The 15409-nt window shown below is 42.0% G+C and overlaps 2 protein-coding genes across 4 annotated transcripts; one reads left to right on the forward strand and one right to left on the reverse strand.

Annotated features, from left to right (window-relative positions):
- Nucleotides 1-1441: 1441 nt before the first annotated feature.
- LOC116417108 lies at nt 1442-9325 on the reverse strand. Of its 3 annotated transcripts, XM_031928332.1 has the most exons (5): nt 8507-9317; nt 7305-7457; nt 6184-6878; nt 5169-5523; nt 1443-1704 (listed from the first exon to the last, which is right to left on the reverse strand). In XM_031928332.1, the coding sequence occupies exons 1-5, from the start codon at nt 8547-8549 to the stop codon at nt 1700-1702; spliced, it is 1251 nt and encodes a 416-aa protein (XP_031784192.1). In that variant the 5' UTR covers nt 8550-9317; the 3' UTR covers nt 1443-1699. The 3 variants fall into 3 exon arrangements, with proteins under 3 accessions (XP_031784191.1, XP_031784192.1, XP_031784193.1); XM_031928331.1 differs by having other exon boundaries at nt 1442-1704; nt 5169-6878; nt 8507-9325; XM_031928333.1 differs by lacking the exon at nt 5169-5523 and having other exon boundaries at nt 1444-1704; nt 8507-9312.
- Nucleotides 9326-13060: 3735 nt separating this feature from the next.
- On the forward strand, nt 13061-13948 carry LOC107981447. Its single transcript, XM_016987416.1, has one exon. The coding sequence runs from the start codon at nt 13061-13063 to the stop codon at nt 13946-13948; it is 888 nt and encodes a 295-aa protein (XP_016842905.1).
- Nucleotides 13949-15409: the final 1461 nt, after the last annotated feature.

The raw sequence follows: 15409 nt of genomic DNA on the forward strand, positions 1-15409 counted from the left end.
TTATATATTCAACATAAGCTGCATCATCATTTTTCAAGGAATCCGGAAGAAGATCATGTGTTCTACGAAATTTTAAAATACATTGAATAGTTAATGTAGTTTTAGTTGGAATTTGGTCTAAACTTATAAATTTTGATGTTATTTGAACTTCGTCAAATATTTCGAAAAATTGAATTCGTGAATGTAATCTTTTTAATTGATCTTCATCATATTCTCTGATCAAATCATTTAAATAAAGTTCATAATTTACTTGCTCTAATTCATGTTCTTCAATTTGATTATTTAATGCTCGCAAAAAGTTTTCATGTGCTTCGTTTTCTATTGGAACTAAAGAATTTTGAGTTGGATCCCACTCCATTTTTAAATATTTGTGGATACAGCTATAATATCATTAAAACAAAAATATTTTTTTTATTAAATTAAAAAAAAATATATATGTATATTCGTGCAAATTAAGTATAAACTTCTAATCGAAAATTTCATTCCAAACTATATTTTCTATTTCTGAATTGTTTTCACTTTCGTTTTGAATAAACAATCGATTAGGATCTTTGCATCTAGATAATGATACATACAATTGTCCATGAGAAAATAAAGGTTTTTTTAAGTATATTCCTACATTATCGAAACTTTGTCCTTGAGATTTATTAATAGTCATAGCAAATGCTAAGACTAGAGGAAATTGTTTTCTGTATAAAATAATTGGTAATGAAGATAAATTTCCGGTATTTAAAGTAATTCTAGGTATAAAAACTTTATTTCCAATTTTTTCCCCAGTTATAATTTCGGCTTCAATGTTGTACTTAAATAATTTGGTAACTTTTAATCGCGTGCCATTACACAAACCGTCTGTTATACTCAAGTACTTTCAAGCGTCAGAAAACTTCAAAAACTAGCTAAAACTATTTTAAATGCCATTAATAGTAGAAGTTCAATGTTAAACAATACTTTTACTTCCAGTAACAGGTTTTCTTATACAATAAGATCGATCATTTTCAACCATCCAGAACATAATTATCAGTTCATGAAAATAAAATTTTGAAGATAAAATCACACAGAAACTACAATAGGGGGTTGGCGAGCGAAGCGAGCAGGGGGGCGGAGCCCCACTAGTATATATATATATATATATATGTGTGTGTGTGTGTGTGTGTGTGTGTGTATGTATGTATGTATATATATATATATATACAAATGTTTAAAAATTAGCAATTTGATTAAATTTTTTTTACATTAGTAAAAGTAGTTTTAATTAGTAAATGTATTTTGAAAATTCTAATGAAATCTTTCTAATTCATATATTGTTATGTAATTTCTAAATATTATATAATATAATACGTATACCACTAAAAAACTGTCGGTATATAAGGATCCTGACGCGATAAGGTGGCACGAAATAAAGAAGCAAAGACAGAGTATCAAGTAATAGAGCGTAGCGTAACTTTATTATTAAAGGTTAAACTTAGACAGAGCAGGACAAGAGCCGAAGGCGTGCGTGCAGCTCGACTATCTCGTAGAGAGTGAGGCGGCGAGCGGAGAGCGCCGCCGAGCTCAGCGCCGTATCACGTGGTTTTGGCGGCGAGCGCTTCTAGAGTCGCTGCGACGCGAGGGATCTGCCGTCGGTGTCGGGGGAGATCGTACACATATTCCAACACTCCCTCCCGATTGTCCTCGACATCGTTTCCAGGCTGACCCTTAGTTATTCTGTAACATGAAAGATCTGTTAATTTCCTAGCAATAATCTGGATAATTTGTTATGGCTATCAGAGGGCAAAGGCTTGGTAAAGATATCCGCTCTTTGCTCCTTTGATTCTATCCATTCTATTTTTACATAATGTAACTTGACACACTGCTTAACATAGTCCTCATACACTCCAGCCATGTGTCTCAACTTATTACTTCCATCCATCTTTGTGCAAGCGACTGCTGCTTTATTATCACACCATAAGATGATTGGAAAGTATGTCATGTTTGGAATCACTTTCAGAGATAAACTTATGCTAATTGATTCCCTACAAGCATCACCCATTGCTACGTATTCAGCTTGACAAGTTGATAAAGCTACGTAGCTTTGCTTGTGGGTTCTCCAGGCTATTGCATCTCCGTACAGCGTAACTACATGTCCGCTTGTCGTGAGCGAGTCTTTACAATCTGCAAAACTTGCATCTGAGAATGTTTCCATTCCGTCCTTCAGGCCTTTGTAGGTCAGCTGCCAATTCTTTGAGTAAGCAATGTACTTGAATACTCTTGTTACCATTTTCCAGTCGTGTTCAGTCGGATTTTGTTGGTGTCTGCTTAACATATTGACTGCGTATGCCAAATCTGGCCTGGTGCCGGACATCAAGTACATGAGAGATCCAACCACTTCTCTGTATCCACGCTGGTTTATAGCTTTGTCATTTGTTGATTCTTCCTCTCGTTGTTTTCGTTGTCTGTTCAGCACTTGATTTGTTACCATGGGGGTTGATTGACCTTTAGCTTGTGCATATCCAAATTTCGTTTGCATCTTATTTATGAATTTAATTTGGTCCAGTTTTATGGTCCTTTCCTTACTGTTTCTTGTTATAGTGATTCCCAAGAACTCTTTAGGTTCACCCAGGAATTTCATATCAAACTTTTTACTCAGTTCTTTCTGTATTTCTCTCATTTTTGGCTCGTCATTGCCTGTCAGCAATATGTCGTCAACATACAGCAGCATGATTATGCGGCTTTTGTCTTCGGCGTATATGAACAGGCATGGATCTCTACTGTTCGCTTGGAATTTTAGTTGTTTAGCGAATTCTGAAAAGTGTTCATTCCAATTCTTGGACTAGTTTTCAAGCCATAAAGAGATTTGTGAAGTTTCCAAACTTTCGTTTGTTTCTGATTTTCGTATTCTTCAAAACCGTCTGGTATTTCTAGAAATATATCCTTTTTTATAGGGCTGTGAAGAAACGCTGCTTTTACGTCCAGTTGCCACAGCACATAGTCGTGTTTATTAGCAATAGTCAGTACAGCTCTTACTAGTGCAAGTCTTGACACTGGTGCGTACGTTTCACAAAGATCATACAAATTTGAATCCTTAAAACCTCGTATGACAATTCTTGCTTTGTAGTCGGGGTATTTTGTTCCACTGTCTTTACGTTTGAATACCCATCTCGAATCCAGGATGTTTAACTTTTTACCGTCGCAACTAGTTCTACTGACTACTTCATATACTCGGTTTTTCTGAAGTGCTTCTCTCTCTTTGTTTATGGCTTCTTGCCATCTATCTGCTTCTGGTGATGATACAGCTTCTCGGTAAGATTTTGGATCCCCATTAATACCTGTCAGTAGTGTATACAATTCATATTCACTTAGGCCTTCAATTTTATCCTGCATTTTTTCTGATTCTGACGTACCAAACGTCATCAGTGCATCTGGGTCGTATATGTTTAGACCTTCTGTTTCACCCTGTGCTTTTTCCGCTGATACAATTTTCTTACTTTGAGTCTGCTTCCGAGTCACTGGTCTGTGATTTATTTTTGAAATAGGTTTCTTGGCTGTTTTCTGATTTTCTTTACGTGGTCTACCCTTTTTCTTGGGTGCCTTAATCACCACTTCCGGTTGATCTGGGCTTTCTTCGTCGAATTCAAAAAGCCAGGTTTCTTTATTCAGAGTATCGTTTGTTATTGTCCAATTCTTTATATCTTCGGGCTTGTAAATATCTCCAAATACTTTGCTTTCGATGAATTGCACGTTCCTGCTTTCGTATACTTTACCATCTTCTGGGTTTAGTAACAAGTATCCTGTGTCAGTATATCCTACTAACACTGTTTTATTCGAGAGCTTATCGAACTTAGTTTCCTGTTGTCCTTGGACCTTGGTAAAAGCTACACAACCAAATCTCTTAATCTGATTTATGTATGCTTTTGATTCTGGGTTGATCATTAGCAAAGGTGATTTAAGACCAATGGACTTGTGAGGCGTCAAGTTATATAGGTAGGCCGCTGCTTTTACAGCCAGATCCCAGGCATTTGCTGGTAGTCTAGAATCGTACATTAGGGCCCTGGTGATTTTCTGTATGGTTTGATTGTAGCGCTCTGCTATGCCGTTTAACTGTGGAGTGTATGGACAAATTGTTCTGAGTTCAGCACCATATTTATCCAATACCTTCTGTGTCTTTCCGCTGGTAAATTCTGTTCCTTGATCACAGTCTAGGTAGCAGAATTTTTCATCTCTTCCGCATATATTTCTACATTTCATGACAAAGTCATCTATGCATTCGGCGGCGTCCGACTTATGCTTAACTGGGTAGGCCATGGCAAAGCGTGAATAATTATCTACTAATACAACTATGAACCTACAGCCTTTCGGATGAGTAGCCGGTGTAATCGGTCCCATAGTATCAGCACTGACCCGTTGCAATGGTTTCTTGGCCATCTCTTTGTTATTATCGAATTTCGGTCTATTCATTTTCGCTACTTTGCATATTTCGCAATCTTTCAAACACACACCATGATCATTTTCTCGGAATTGTTTAATGTCGGGGTATAATCCTTTCAGAAGCTTTATTTTATTCAGAGCCGTATGTCCTAATCTAATGTGCCATAAATTAATGGTATTTATTACGGTAGATTCGTCACCATTTTCTTTCCTTTGATTTGCTGAATCTATGACTGGCTTTTCATCAGCGAATGTCACCCTTTTCTTAACAATCTTTTCATTGCTTTCATGGGCAATTAGCGCACCCGAGGGCATCTTTTGTATGTTATCTAATTTTGGCTTTAAATCGATTATCCAGAATGGATTCTCAAACTTTCCTTCTAGAATCTTTTCTCTCGTATTTGGTTCGTAAACGTTTATCGTTTTGTTATCTAAATACACGCACAGGCCCTGATCTGTAAAGCGTTTGAGTGACAGCAGGTTTTTTCTCAAATTTTCTGCGTATACAACATTATCTAGTTTTATTACGTTACCGTTAGATAGTTCGAATTTAACTTGGCCTTGATTGGTTGCGATTATGTTAGATCGTTTGTCTTTATTGGCACAGCCTATTACGCGCTCAGTCTTTTCGTGCAGCTGAGTCAATATGAATTTAGAATTTGTCATATGATCTGTCGCGCCTGAATCTACGATAAATTTTTGCGTCTCGTCGTCCCATTCATTCAGACTCACATTCATGCATACTGAATCAGTATTGGTCGTACCTTTTGCAGGAGTGCCAGGTCGTCTGAAAGGTGACTTTGATCGAGATCTGCTATGCTCTCTCCTCTGCTTTCTCTTTGGAGAGATACTTCTGTTGCGATCAGTCGCTCTCTTTCGTGGTGGCCCTTTCCGTGGTTCACTGCAGTCTACGGCTATGTGCCCGAACTTATTGCAGTTAAAGCACTTAGGCTCGTCGTGCTTGCAGTCCTTGGACAAGTGCGCCGTGCTACCACATCGCTCGCACCGTTTGTTGGGCCTTTCCCTACTTTTGGGTCTTTCATCAGAGGAACGGTTTCTTTCCTCTGCGAATCCGAGCAGGGCTGATTTTTCTGGGGTTCTCTGCTTCGAGTTGTCAATCTGGAAAATTAAATCTTTTAGTTCATTGTAAGTATATTTCCTACCCGTACCATGGCTTGCAACGTTCTCTGTCGTAATGATCTCTGGGTAGGCTTGCTCTACTGCGTTGAACAGTAGACTTTTCTTTGCCGTATCGCTCATTTTTTCTATTCCTTCATTACTTTCATACTTTCTTACGAGGTCTTCAAACCTCAAGCAGAAGTTAAAGGCCGTTTCTTTATCTTTGTTGAGCTTTAAGTTGAAGAGTCGTTTCTGGGCTGTATGAGCATTAATTCTCAATTCATTCTTTTTAATTTCTTTAATCTTATCCAGTAATTCAACTGGATCTTTTATGTTCATCGTGTATAGGTGATACTTATCATCAATTCTGTTCAGAATTATCTCGCGTATGATATTCTTATCGTGTTCGAGTTCATCTGGACAGATCAGACTTTGATTGTTCTTTTCGAAGACGTAGAACAGTTTTCGCGACTTTAGCTCTGAGAATAAGAAATCCTCAAAGGGGGCAAATTCCGAATCTAATTTTAACTTGTACATTCGCGTGATGTTAATCTGTTTCAATTTTGCGTCATTTATACTCGTGTTACCTGAGTTCATTGACTTGAACAAATTCAGCTTATTCAGTTGCGTTAAGTCTTGATCAGAAAAACGTCTACTTACATTCAAATCGTCGAGCGCGATTCCAAGACGTTCGGCGGATTCAACGCGCCAATCTTTATATGGCGACTGTTCTCTCCTTACTTCATTTTTCTCGTTCCATTCGTACGAGTCGGCCACTAGTGTGGACGAGCACCTGGGTTCAGCAGGTCCGAACTCCCTTGGTCCAGGAGCCAAGAGCGTGAGCGGATTGCAGTTTGCTGGTCGAAAGCCACGTCCGCGTCCTCGTGGATGCAGCTTGATCGGTTCTGCCGGGCGTGTACAGCTGACGATGCTTGGCTTGTTGTTGGCTGAAAGAGTTGGCTTCTCCTGCCAATCTTTTACTGCCTGTCCATCCTGCCCTCTGAGCTTCAGACTATCAACGGACCTCATCAGTTGCTGTACATCTCCGCTGATCTTGGTTGTGAACCTTTCGAAGTTTTGATTCATCTTAGCATTCTCCTCCACGAGGGACTTCATTCCTTCTACCAGCCTTTCGCTGAGCTTGACTTGAGTCAGGGTGCTCTCACGCAACAGCTTGGTGATCTCATTCATGCTGTATGTCTGGTCGTCATCCCTGGGCGTGGACGTAGTGGCTCCTGCTCTCCCTGCGTCGCTGTAGTGGCTTACGGGTCCTCTCAACCCTACCACTCGATCCTCTGTAGCTTTCAACACTTCCAGGAGTCTGGCTGCTTCTTCCAAACTGAGGATGTTCATGTCTGTAAATATACAAAAAAACGTTAGTCTGCGGTTGAGAGGATACCCCTGCAAAGCTCCCTATACTTTGTGCACAAGTATCGGGCCACCTTGCTGTCGGTCCAGTCACTTTTCGACAAAGTTCCCAAACCGACTTAGTCTCTTTTTGCGGAATGTGTGCCTAAGCACAGCTCCCACAGTCCGAGACCCACTAAGCACGAGAGCAGGTTTGGCAGATCTGTGTGAGGGTCTAGTTTTTGAGCGTGGGACACTGACTAAGTATCTGTACGTGCGCACGTACCAAGTCACATTCGTGGGTTCGTGTTAAACCTCTCACAGATCCACACAGACTTCGTGTCGTACGTTACGTTGGCTAGTAGCCCGTCAAACTTTCCGTACAAGTGTAGACTTACATATAAATATTGTTATTTATGACTTTACTTCATTACCTAGTTGGAGTGTTTCGTCCCTAGAATTCATTAACCAAACGCCTCCGCCGTAGAGTTGAAGATAGAAACTCTCATTTGGTTCTTTGTCCTTCAGGTCGTAGTACTCCAGAATCTTGGCGCGTATGTCATCCCAGTCAGTACTTGTGCTACGTGCTGTCGAAAGATTTTGTAATTAATATTCAAACTTAATTTATTTTGATAAACCAGAGTCGTTGTGTTGAATTAATTCTTCGCTTAATTTATTGCAGAGTGAGCTCGCGCACCAGCAGCCCCACCTGCGCGGTGTCTGTAAACAGTGCAGCTCGCAGGCAGACTTACACTAGATGCGAAAGCCGACGTTCGCGTTTATCGCGTTAAATTTCTTTATAGATGATTTTCTGCTAGTTTAATACGTTAAATGATTGCTTAGTTTACCCATGCATCAGCAGCCCCACCTGCGCGGTGTCTGTAAACAGTGCAGCATGCAGGCAGACTTGCACTAGATGCATAGGTGTGCGTTTAAGAAGTTCAAAATTGCCGCGTAACAAGTGAGCGGTCACGTGAATTCGTGTGCGCTTGCGCACAATCTTGTATTTACTTCGCTTTGCGTTTGAGTTGACTCAGCGCGAACTTTTTGTGCACGTATGTATGCGTGCGCGTCCGTGTATCGTTTCCGCTACGTGTGGTTGTAATGACCGCAACTCTCCCTCCGTTTTTATGCACGCGCGTGTTAACTTATTACGAGCCAGGTTAAACTAGCGTCGTCTTTTTCTGCGTGCGCCTGAACTTGCGCGTCGTCGTCGTGAGCCGAGAGCGCGGCAACGGCGGCTCTCCCTCCGTTCCGTATAGCTTACGTGCAGGAGAGAGATGAGGCGGCCATGTTGGCTCGGTTGCCTAGCAACCCCCCTTTCTTTCGCCTGTTGCTTCGTACCGGGAATTTTTACCGCGCGTTTCTGTTCGTTTGAACTTCTCGGAAATGCGTTTTTGTTTTGGTCGACTTTCTTTGTTTAAGCGCGTTCGGATTTTCGAGTTCTGACAAGCCGAACTGATGCAACACTGATTCGCGCCTTTCTCTTTTCCGCGATTTTCGCGCCTTTTCTTTTCTAATGCGGCTTTTTATCTCGCGATTTTTATTTTTCACTTCACTTTTCTTATACACTCGCGTACCGCTGATTTCACTTCACGAGTTTCATAAGCACGTTTTTATTTTTATGCGTACTTACGTGCAGTTTGCGGGTTTGCCCATTTGTAGGATTTTCCGGCCATCGTGACTTTTGCCTTTGTTTGGTTCACCGTTTACCAGGGAATCGAGTGCTGACCTTCAGGCTCTGGACAGCGGGGCGTGTTGCTTGTTGGCTGCGTGACTTCCTTCTTTTGTCTCTCGGCTTATGTCGTTCTCGTGTCTTTGTACAGGTGTCAACTCGTCTCGACTTCTCTTGGCTTTTCTTCTATTTTTTTTTTTTTTCGTGTCACTTTTCACTAATTCGCGCAGTGGAAGCGTGCTGGGCCCATAACCTGTCGGTATATAAGGATCCTGACGCGATAAGGTGGCACGAAATAAAGAAGCAAAGACAGAGTATCAAGTAATAGAGCGTAGCGTAACTTTATTATTAAAGGTTAAACTTAGACAGAGCGGGACAAGAGCCGAAGGCGTGCGTGCAGCTCGACTATCTCGTAGAGAGTGAGGCGGCGAGCGGAGAGCGCCGCCGAGCTCAGCGCCGTATCACGTGGTTTTGGCGGCGAGCGCTTCTAGAGTCGCTGCGACGCGAGGGATCTGCCGTCGGTGTCGGGGGAGATCGTACACATATTCCAACAAAAACAACCAAATACAAAACTTGTTCTAGTTAAACACATTTAAACAATGTTGACATTTATGTTTTATGGTGCTTAGATTTCGAATTTGATTTTTGATCAGTAATCGAGTCTAGACATTTATAATAGGTTCTCATAACATTCATAACTTGCTACTATTAGGGATTAAAAATGCCCATCTATCAGTGTCTGTGGGCTATGGAGATCGAAGGGTCTACCAAGGTTTTTCTTTACCAATTTTCACCTCTTGAATCAGAATCCACAGTGTTATAAAATTATGGCTAAAGTGGTGCAATAAATAGTTATAAAAAATTTCCTGTAAAATGTTTACAAAATTCTCACCTTTCGGCTCAAAACATTTTAATTTCCTTGTAACGTACATATTATTTATGACATATGCCGAAAATCGAAATGTACGCATTATATCTAGAATCTGTTTTCCATGTATACCTAATACAACTGCGAAGACCCTGCCAGGATAAGAGCACGTTCCAAGCGCATTCGTTGTTCTTATCTTGGTAGACTACGTTCTCGCATTTTTGACCCAATAAAACAGTGGTTTTGCGGATATAAAATTCCATCAAATTGTTATTCAAATAAGAGTGCATACATGAAACGTATTATGAAATTTTACAAACTATTGATTGGTAGTATATAGCGAGAAATACTGAACAATGACCCTGCCAGGATAAGAGCACACTCCAAGTGTATTCGTTGCTCTTATCTCGGTAGACTACTTTCTCGTACTTTTGACCCAATAAAACAGTGGTTTTGCGGATATAAAATTCCATCAAATTGTTATTCAAATAAGAGTGCATACATGAAACGTATTATGAAATTTTACAAACTATTGATTGGTAGTATATAGCGAGAAATACTGAACAATGACCCTGCCAGGATAAGAGCACACTCCAAGTGTATTCGTTGCTCTTATCTCGGTAGACTACTTTCTCGTACTTTTGACCAAAAACTGTGGTTTTGCGGATGTAAACTTCCATCAAATTGTTATTCAAACACGAGTGCATACATGAAACGTATTATAACTTTTTATCAATTATTGATTTGTAGTATATAGCGAGAAATACTAAAGAATAACCCCGCCGGGACAAGAAAACGCTCCAACCGGATTTGATGCTCTTATACCAATAGATTATTATAAATAACGTAAAATATTTATTGCTGTTTAGATTGTGCCACTAATATCTGGATCATAAATCGATTTTCCTCAGATCAATTGACTCAATTGAATTAAAAGTACACGCCCATCATCGCGTGATTATCATAGGTTATTATTACGAAAACTATATTGAGAATAATAAAATTAAATTTATGAATAAACTTTCTATGTAGTTCTTAAATGTATGTAAATAACATGGAGTCAATATTTCATGACTTATGATATTTAAGCGACGCGCCAGTATTTTATAGCTCGCGGTGTTAAATTCACGAGTAGCGCCATCTGAGCGTCAGTAGTGTAACCATATATTTTCATGGCGCCAGTCAGCTCATCCACCTCGCGTCGTATTTCTCGTTGTTTGCAATTACTGTTTATTTATGAAGACTTTTCAATGCGCATGCCCGTTCTGTATTATATCAGGCATTTGCGTCCACAAAGGTTTGTAGTGTGCAGTGCTTTGTTTTACTAATGTTGAATCTGAGGGCTACACTGGGACTCCGCTCCACCTCAAACCGTATTTCCCATTGTTTGCAATAAATACAGGGTCGATTGCCTGTGTAGAAAGTAATAATTAGTTTTCTCAATGTGGAGAATTTTCACCCACAAAGGATTTATTTGTTTAGTGCTTAATTTTTTTTAATAGCATAAAATACATTTTTGATATGGTAGAAACCTACGTTTCCGACGTTTTGGGTACGACATCCCCTTAATTACTTCTTTTTTTTTTTATTGTTTCCACAGCTGCCAATCTTCCTGGGCCAAATCTTGAAAATATTTTTTTAGTAGGAATGTATATTTTTATCATATGTACCTGTCTATACCATTAAATAGTTTTTTATTCATAAAATACATCAAGTTTTGTCAAATAAATGCAAAAAAATCTGGACGGACGGATGGACGGACAGACGGACATTTTTAAAGTTCATTTGTTGCTAAAAACTAATTGAAATTTATTACATTTGATTTTTTTTTTTTCGGTAACCTGAATGAATTGAGTTCAAAGAACATTTCTACCGTAAAATAGATTTTTCTTTTACGAGTTTTGGAGGGTTTGTACAAAATAGACCAAATATAAAATTTTAATATAGTGTAGATATCTGCATACTGTATGTTTGTATATATGTCTATCTGTCTGCATGTATGTGTGTTCATCAGCGAATCTTTAAATATCAGCGAGTGCCTTATGTGAAAAGCAAAGCGTTTCGCTATTAGCGATGTTAAGTTTTAAATTTAACATACATACAACATTAGAATTAACTAATAAAAAATTGTAATAATTGTAAGTATACATTTTGGTACTAAAAATAAGGTCAAACTTCTATAAATGACACTGAAAATGTTTGATTTACGATAGTTCTTAATTATTTTTCCGATTTTTATTTTGAGGGTGAAAAGTAAATTTTAATTTGGACTGTGTACCATAATTGTTCCGTCGAGACCCGAGGAGAATAGTTCCGCCGTGAAAACGGCGTCGAGCGAACTCCGCGAGGTCGACGTGTAGGGAGCTTCCTCCGCTAGTCAGGAGCGGGGAGCTCCGCCATGTTTGAGCGAGAGAGAGGGAGAGCGAAGGAGCGCATGTAGCCGCCTGCGTGCGGCAGAACGTTTCAGGCGCTTGTGCCAACCAGACCTACAAGAAAGGAATTTCATCCAGAAGAAGCGGGAGGACATTCTTCGTTCCTCAACTCCTAACCTTCAGCACGAGAGAGAGTAGGACTCTCCACGACGTCCTCTCTGACGTCCAATCCTACATTGGTGACCCCGACTTCAGAAGCGAGCGAGAGTGCTCTCACCTCGCCGTCTCCAGGAGCAGCGCTTCTTCGAATTGTGTCATCTTCGCCGGCGGCCCTTTTGCCGCGGTCAGCCGCTCAGGCGACCGCCGTGCCCTGCTGCCGTGCTCATCACTTCGCGTGGCTTCCCAGCCGCGGTCAGCCCACTAGGCGACCGCCGTGCACCAGGTCAACGGTTCTTCTCGGCGATGACGCTCCCGTCGCGGTCAGCCTCCATAGGCGACCGCCTTGGTCATCGCAGTGTCCAGCGGCATCTCAGCCGTGGTCAGCCTTTTCAGGCGACCGCCGTCACCTGCAGCTTCGAGCAGCAGTATCAACATCATCAGCGGCACTTTGGCCGCGGTCAGCCTCTTCAGGCGACCGCCTCTCGCAGCGGCATCCATGACAGCATCCGTCGACGGCGTGCAGCGATTCAACCCAGACATCATCTCCGGGTCAGCGCAGCAGTTCCAGCCATCGCCCAGCTTCGTCCAGCATCGTCCACCGCGTTCTCAGAGGTATTTGTAGTGTAGCTAGTAAGCGCGGTACCAAGAATTCGAATCGAATTTTGGCTCGCTTCCGAGAATCGGGCGGCCATCTTGGATTTTAAATCGCGGTTTTCTTTGGCGCGCGCGCATCACGGGTTGTAACGGTAAGGTGCGTTGTTCGCTCTGCCCGCTCTCGTCGCTCGCTTTCCGCGGAATTCTTTTCGTGTACGTGACATTTCAAATTGGAAGCAAATTTTGCGCGGCGCTATTTTTTGGAATTTTAGAATCCCCTGAGTTACACACGATCTCGTCTGCGCACATTGATTGTTGCGGTTTGGCTGATCATAGTTTTTAAGTCAGCATTTTAATTCTGGCACGCCTGCGAGCGTGCACCAGGTTAGATTGTACTACGCGTAGCGGCGTAAGGTGTCGAAGCGATTTTCTCTCAAATTAGCTTTTTTAATTCTGGCACGCCTGCGAGCGTGCACCAGGGTAGATTGTACCACGCATTGCGGCGTGAGGTTGCAGGCGATCATGGCGGACGAAACTCCAGAAGCTCACGCTACGCGCTTAGAAAACGAGCTTTCTGCGGCCAATGCGTTATTAACTCGTTTAGGGTCCGGGCGTGTCGACGCATATCGTACTCCTAAATTGCCCCCCTTTATCAGAGCTGATCCAAATATGTGGTTCACCCAGGTTGATGCTTCTTTTCGCCACTCCAACATAACGGTTGAAGGTACCAAAGCGGATTTTGTAATTCAATCTCTTGATCGTGAGGCCATGGCAGTCATCATTGACATTGCGGCATTAGAACCTCAGCCCACAGACATTTATACCCAGATCAAACGCAGGCTTATAGCGTCTTTTGCCTCTTCTACAGAGAGCAAGCTTCGCCAACTCCTCAAAGGGCAGGTGCTCAATGATGGGAAGCCCTCCTTAACTTTGAGTAGGCTGAGGCACCTTGATGAAGGCTCTCGATGCGACGAGGCCATCTTAAAATCAATATTTCTTGATCAGCTGCATTCCAATCACAGGGCAATCTTGATCGCTTCAGGTATTGAGGATCTCAACCAGCTAGCCATCCTGGCTGACAAAATAGTTGAGAACACCCCATCAGAAGCTCGATTGGCAGCGGTCACTAACGAGGTTGACTCGCCTAATATCTCTTCGGAACTAAAACTCTTAGCTGACTTATTCAGCACGGTCACAGTGAGGATCGACAAGCTTGAAAGCTCGGTTCAGGCTTCCAAAGCTCAATCGAATTACAATTCCAACAAAGGTGGTAACAGAGGCAGGTCCAGAGGCCGCTCCAAGTCTCGTGATCCTTCAGAACTTTGCTTAGCACACCGTAAATACCCAAACAACCCCACATCCTGCAGGAAGTGGTGTTCGGAGTACTCCAAATGGTCTTCAAAAAACTAAATGAACCTTCCCTTGCGGAGATGTTTGGGGATGGTTCTTCCAATTCAAAACGTCTCATTCTCAAAGACCTAAGATCTGGTCGCAGATTTCTGATTGATAGTGGAGCAGAAATCTCTGTGCTTCCAGCTTGTCCCAAGGTCATTTCGAAACCCTCTTCTCGCAAGCTTTATGCGGCCAATGACACAACGATCGACACGTTTGGTGAAACGTTCTTATCATTAGATTTAGGCTTAAAGCGTCCCATAGCGTGGAATTTTGTTGTTGCGTCTGTGCCTCACGCGATCATAGGGGCAGATATTTTATTCCATTACGGTTTAACAGTAGATATTCGCAACCGTCGTCTCGTAGACTCGGTCACGTCTCTGTCGTCCGTAGGCATAATCAAAATGGTTCCATTTATCGGAATCCATGCTGTAGCTTCGAGCTCTAAATTTGCCCAACTGTTAGCCGAGTTCCCCAAAATAACTGGCTCAGTTCCGCACGATCCTCTCTTTGTGCCTGACATCGTTCATCACATTTATACCACGGGCCCGCCTGTCTCTGAGCGTCCTCGTAGACTGTCTCCCGAAAAGCTCAGAGCCGCTAAAGCCCAATTTAAAACTTGGCAGGATGCCGGTATTTGCAGACCTGGCAGCGGTCCTTACGCTAGTCAGCTGCATATGGCCTTGAAAAAGGACGGCTCCTATAGACCTTGCGGCGTGTACTGTGCTTTAAATGCGCAAACCGTCCCCGACAAGTACCCTACAGCGCACTTGTACGACTGCACTAGTGAACTGCATGGTAAGAAGATCTTTTCTTCTTTAGATCTCTTAAGAGCTTTCAACCAAATTCCCATTGCTCCCGAAGACATTGAAAAAACGGCAATAATCACGCCCTTCGGTTTATTTGAATTTATGTACATGACCTTTGGATTGCGCAACGCTAGCCAAACGTTTCAGAGGTACATCAATCGAGCGTTGGGAGATTTAAAATTTGTTTTCATTTACATCGACGATATTCTTATCGCCTCAGAGTCCGTAGAAGAGCACTTCAAACACTTGCGTTTAGTGTTCGAGCGTTTAAACAAGTTCTGTTTGCGCATCAATGTAGACAAATGTATCTTTGCGGTAGAAGAACTTGTCTTCCTAGGGTACTCTATCAACTCGCAAGGCATTCTTCCAACTCAGGAGAAAGTCAAAGCAGTGACAGAGTTTCCCAAGCTCAGCACTGTAGTGGAGTTGCGTCGCTTTCTCGGCATGGTGAACTTTTATCACCGCAGTCTCCCTCATGCTGCCGAGGCCCAGATTCCGCTGAACGCGTACTTTCGTGACTCTCCCAAAAACGACAAACGTCCAATCGAATGGACTGCAGAGACTAGCAAAGCTTTCGAGCAAATCAAGGCAGATTTTGCCAATGCTTCTCTGCTCGTCCACCCTCGCTGCGGCGCAGAACTCCGCCTTGTAACGGATGCTTCCGACGTGG

The sequence above is a fragment of the Nasonia vitripennis genome (genome assembly GCF_009193385.2).
Source record: "Nasonia vitripennis strain AsymCx chromosome 4 unlocalized genomic scaffold, Nvit_psr_1.1 chr4_random0006, whole genome shotgun sequence".
In the NCBI taxonomy this organism is placed as follows: Eukaryota; Metazoa; Arthropoda; class Insecta; order Hymenoptera; family Pteromalidae; genus Nasonia; species Nasonia vitripennis.

Excerpts from the sequence above, each read along its gene's own strand:
- LOC116417108 (XM_031928331.1), bottom strand. The coding sequence starts at position 8,549 with ATGGCCGGAAAATCCTACAAATGGGCAAACCCGCAAACTGCAC. Across the intron at positions 7,458-8,506 it reads GGCAAACCCGCAAACTGCAC|CACGTAGCACAAGTACTGAC; the intron begins GTAAGTACGCAT and ends ATCTTTCGACAG. Across the intron at positions 6,879-7,304 it reads GGACGAAACACTCCAACTAG|ACATGAACATCCTCAGTTTG; the intron begins GTAATGAAGTAA and ends GTATATTTACAG.
- LOC107981447 (XM_016987416.1), top strand. The coding sequence starts at position 13,061 with ATGGCGGACGAAACTCCAGAAGCTCACGCTACGCGCTTAGAAAACGAG.